The sequence below is a fragment of the Montipora capricornis genome, chromosome 3 (genome assembly GCF_036669925.1).
Source record: "Montipora capricornis isolate CH-2021 chromosome 3, ASM3666992v2, whole genome shotgun sequence".
Classification (NCBI taxonomy): Eukaryota; Metazoa; Cnidaria; class Anthozoa; order Scleractinia; family Acroporidae; genus Montipora; species Montipora capricornis.
Genome location: NC_090885.1, coordinates 37,315,807 through 37,320,806, shown reverse-complemented (window position 1 = coordinate 37,320,806; position 5,000 = coordinate 37,315,807). Strand labels below are relative to the sequence as shown.

Here is a 5,000-nt window from a genome sequence, read left to right as displayed (position 1 = left end):
TCTAGGCTTTACTCTAGTACTGCTGAATTTCTTTGCAATTCGTAACCGGCTTTAGTTTTTTAACAGCACAAATGGAAGCACTAAATCAGTCGGAAAACAATAGCACTGAAGACGAAGAAGATTGATCCAATTACAATAACAGTAAATGCTGGAGCATCTCTAAGTGCTCCAGAAAGTGCTTCAATAGCACGAAAGCGAAAAATTGCGATGAACAAAGGGAAGAACAAGCAAAGAGGAAGCGTCAAAACCACCAATGTGAGTATAGGGGATTGTCTCAAAGAGTACCCAAACCAACACTTTGCGGTGGTATAAGGAAAGCTTAGAGGTAACTGTTCACAATTTTTACCACTTTTTGAGCACTGTTTTGAGATTTTGAGCACTTTGTAGCCATTTTTGCCAGCACTTTTTTAGGATTTTACGAGCGCAATCGGGAAAGGCCTATTCACGTGGAACCCATAGATGCCATGACAAAAATAGCCTGCAAAAACATCCGTTTCTCCTCGCTCTTCGTTGCTGGGGACCGTTTCGCGAGGAGGAACGTTCCTCCTGACGAAACATCCCCAGCGACGAAGAGCGAGGAGAAACGGATGTTTTTGCAGACTATGACAAAAAATAACACGGGAATTATACGTTCCCGGTTACGGATACCTAAAGGAGGTCATCTACGCAGTCTTCATGCCTGCTGCATATTATACCCAATGCTTTAAATTCTGCATCGGATAAGCTGTCTCTACTTTCTGTAACACTCCTTTCGAAACCTTTAAGCTCTCACTGCACTATCAAGTGTATAAATAGCAAATACGATCTAAATTCCCTTCGTTCAGTCACATGGCAGGCTTTCTCTTTACACGCGAATGTTCCTTTGCAATTTCAGGAAAAATGGCATTCAAGGATCAATGTCTATACTGGCACAATTATTTCCGCACACTCCATCAGGTAATTAGATACCACCCGTTAAAGGGGAACGGGTGGGGACCACTATAAACATATAACCTAAGAACAAGGAATCAAGACTGTGGTAATGGGAAAAGACTAAAATTACGTTGCTATGGAAAGTTTCAAATAAACATACCTTGCAGTCTTGGATCAGTTAATGAGTATCGTTTTTAGAGATATGGTTTTTGTAATATTTATATATCACAACGGCAAATGAAAAGTCAAATACATACTCGGCGAGAAAAATGATGCTCCCGGCCGTTCACAAAAGTCACTTTATCATGGCTCAACGGAGCAAGCTGTGGCCAAAAATGGAGGATGCTTAATATTTGTTCCTCCAAACAGGGGATAGCGCGATAGAGGATTTACGGTTAATATTTAATAATCAGGCCGTCTTTATTTGCTCAATTTCACGCGACGAATACATTTGCCAAAAATGAGGTGGGCGGTTTTCGTGCTGCATAAATCCCGAATAAAAACTGGCTCTGGAGGGAAAAGTGTTCGGAGAATGCAAGGAAATTTTCAGCCATACTTACTCTCAGGTAAATTGATGCCAGGCTGTGCAAAGTAGTTCGTGGCTAACGAACAAAAAGGGATTTTCACAACTGCTTTCTGTTCTATATACACAACAACAACAAAAAAATGTTTTAGCCATCTGCAAAATTCCTTATGAAGTTATTGCTTACAATGAATATAATTGAAATTTCCTGTGAAAGGTGCCTAAGGTCACATGGTCTGTGGAATTTGAAAATGAGGGGAAAAGCTAGCCAAATTGCTTCGCAATAAATTTCCATCTCAGTCATCCATTTCAATATAAAATCGAAAACGCACCGTCTCAACAATTTTGGTCCTCGCGGAACGATTGCCCTTTAACCGGGTTTAATGGCTTACCTGCCACGCGTGTCCTGTGGCTCAGTGGCAGAGCGTCCGAACTAGAAATCGGAAGGTCGCAGTTTCGATTCCTGTATAGGAGTACTCGGATTTTTTCCCAGTATCCCCGAGTCACCATTGAAAGAAATACCATCTCTTCAAGAAACAACAATTTTGAAAGTTTAACCCAAATATCGTATGTTATTCACTGTTAAAAAAGGTATTTTCTATTTTTTCAAGGTTCCCCCTGTCACGTGGTCCACTAGCCTTCAAAAAGAGGCAGAAGATTGGGTAAAGCACCTGGCAGAAAACAACAAGTTTCAGCATAGCCTACACAACCCTGGTAACTTGTACATGGCCGGTTATAAACACGACGAAATCTGCAGTGATGCTATATGGTGGTTCCATCAGGAAGAGAAATTCTATAATTACAGTTCCCCGGGTTTCCTGTATGCAGCTGGACATTTCACACAGGTAGGTCACACACATCCAGAATAAAGACTTGAACACAGTCAGTTAGTCCGTACTTGGCAGAAAACAACACAATCCAGGAAACTTGTACTTGTCTGCTCATATACCCAAAGAATACAGCTGTGATGCTATATAGTGGTTTCATAATACAATATTACAATCACAACAAACCTTGTTATGTAGAATATGCTAGACCTTCTTCTCAGGTATGCAACATTCCTTAGATTCTAAGTGTGACGTTTTCAATGATTGGATCACTTTCATTCTGTCACTCAGTGCTGCCAATATGACAGAGTTCTCTTTTAGGCCTGTGTAACGGCATTTTCAGACCAAGACGACAATAAGCATTTAACGACTGGCCCCAAGGGAAAGTGATTTCAAGTTGTTTCCCAGAGACCCTTAATGATCCCCGAAGTAAAGCCTGTTTTATTCCGGGTATAATTAATCGATAATCATTGACATCAATGAGTAATCAATGAGAAATCGATGGATAATCATGCATCTGATTCGTCATTGATTATTGGCGATGATCAATTAGTAATCGATGGATAATCATCTTTTACGTCATTGATTATTGGCGATGATCAATGAGTAATGGATGAGTAATCGAAGCGCAATAATTTTAGGTTTATCGAATACTCATCGATTTCTCATTGATGTGATTGATTACTCATTGATAACCTATTGATTACTCATAGAGTACCCATCGATTACTAATACATCGACTATTATACTCTCGCAGTGTGGGCCCAATTCCATTAGTTGGGCCAAGAGTTACCTGGTTTACATGGGTAGAAAATAGCACTTCACATTACCCTCCAATAGTTAATTCTGTTGAAATATAAGTGCTGCACGGCCAACGTTTGTAAAAACGTCATCGATTAGTTATGCCTGGTTTATTATACCTCCCAATTGAAAAATAGATGAAATTGTATATATAAGGGTGCAAAAAATTCTTTTTCTTGACGCCGGCAGGTACACAAATTTGCCACGGTTTCAAGGTGCACAACCTTATCCTAGGCGATTCGAGGGTTCAAGTTGTTGGCCCTCAAGTGCAAAATCATTACAAATTTCTCACGTAAAAAATATATCGTCCACATCAATTACAAGTTGATCACCGCAAAGTTCAAATTGCCGATTGGTCAGCAGAGAGACACTATGTCTCTGACGATGCCAACCCAGGCCAAGATGATGACCAGCCGCGAGTCGTACTGAACTACGAGTCTTGTGGGAAAACGTGTCATTCAGTTATGATTTCTGCTCTTCTTGAGACGTAACTCTTAACAAGGAGGAAGAGGAACTACAATGAGCGACAAAAGTGTTGAGACACTTGGCACTAAAACTCGATTGTTTTGGGGGAAAGGGGGGGAAATGTATCCAAGACGCAGAAAATCGATTTTTTTTTTTAAAATAAATATTTATTTATTTATTCAAATACAAAATGAAGTTACAAAGGACATGCAGGTACAAGAAAAAAACAACCTAGATAAAAATAAAAAGCACAAATAAGTAAAAAAATTAAAGCGGAGCAATACAAAGCTGGTACTAGTACAGGCCAAGCTACAATATTTACCATCTATCGGCGCTGATTTAAGCCTTAAGAGGGTCTTATTTCAGGTTAGAAAAGAAAGCGTCAATCACGTCCTATGGGAATAGGGTCATACAGATAGCCGGTTGAATTACAGAAGTTTTTTAAAGCTCAATATACACTGCAAGAGGTTCCCATTTTTGCCTATCACCACCTTTTGTCTCCAGCTCGTACCTTGATTTCAGAAGAAGCAAATAATGCTCAAAGTGGGGTAAAGTTTCGTTTGTTTTGGCAAGCCAGATGTGATATCGTGCTAGCAGTAAACAGTAGTTAATTTGGAGGGCATATTTCGAGGTGTCAGGCTTTAGTCCGAGAGCAGTAGTATTCAGTAGCGTGAAATTGTTCTGTATAATATTCATATTTTGTAGCCATTCCATTACGCTTTTCCAAAGCTTAGAAGTTTTTTGACATGTCCAGAAAAGATGTATTAGTGTTTCAGGCGCGTTTTCACAAAAGGTGCAATTTTCATTTTCCTTCAGCTTAATTTTGAACAGAAAATTGTTAGTTGCCAGACGTCTGTGAAGAAATTTAAAATGAAATTCTATTAACTTTGTACTTTTGGTGCACCGCAATGCCAAAAGATATGCCGAGCTCCAGTCGAGGTTTTCACTGCGCAAACAACTGCAGTCCATAAGCCATTTCTTTTGGTTATTCCTTGGAGCTTCACCTTTGTTTCTGACTAAAGATTTGCATACCAGTGCACTAACTTTTTTGGACTTTAAAATTTTTGTGCTAAGAGGTTCGTATTCTTGTTTATTGTCGTTCACTTGCTTGAGGCTGCCATTGCCAAGTGCCTTGGCAGCTGATATAATACCGTAAAAGCGAAGTGGAGCAGCATTCAGATCGTATTTTAGCCGGAAATCTTTTAGAGAAAGATAGCTATTGCATTCTGGTTTTTGCAAATGTTTTACTTTAGTAATGCCTTTTGAGCACCAGTCTTTAAAGAAGATTGGTTTGTTTTCTATTCTTATTAAGGAATTGTGCCATAGGTTTTCTTCTTGGAAATGCTCCAAAGACGCTCATTGCTGTTCAAAATTAACTTCCTCCCATATTTCCAATATTTCTTCGAGAAACACGTCGGAGACTTTGATCGACTTTTTTGTATCTTTTGTATTGAGGTTACCAGTAAATACGT

General features: G+C 39.3%; 1 protein-coding gene across 4 annotated transcripts in view; it reads left to right on the top strand.

The window, feature by feature from the left end:
* The window catches only part of LOC138043036 (Golgi-associated plant pathogenesis-related protein 1-like), a 27,289-nt gene that overhangs the window by 13,845 nt on the left and 8,444 nt on the right, over positions 1 to 5,000 (top strand). For all 4 annotated transcript variants that reach the window (XM_068889145.1, XM_068889144.1, XM_068889142.1 and 1 more), the window contains 2 exons: positions 875 to 936; positions 2,047 to 2,280. In XM_068889145.1, the coding sequence (XP_068745246.1) occupies positions 880 to 936; positions 2,047 to 2,280 (291 nt within the window). In that variant the 5' untranslated portion in view covers positions 875 to 879. The remainder of the gene's footprint in view (positions 1 to 874; positions 937 to 2,046; positions 2,281 to 5,000) is intronic.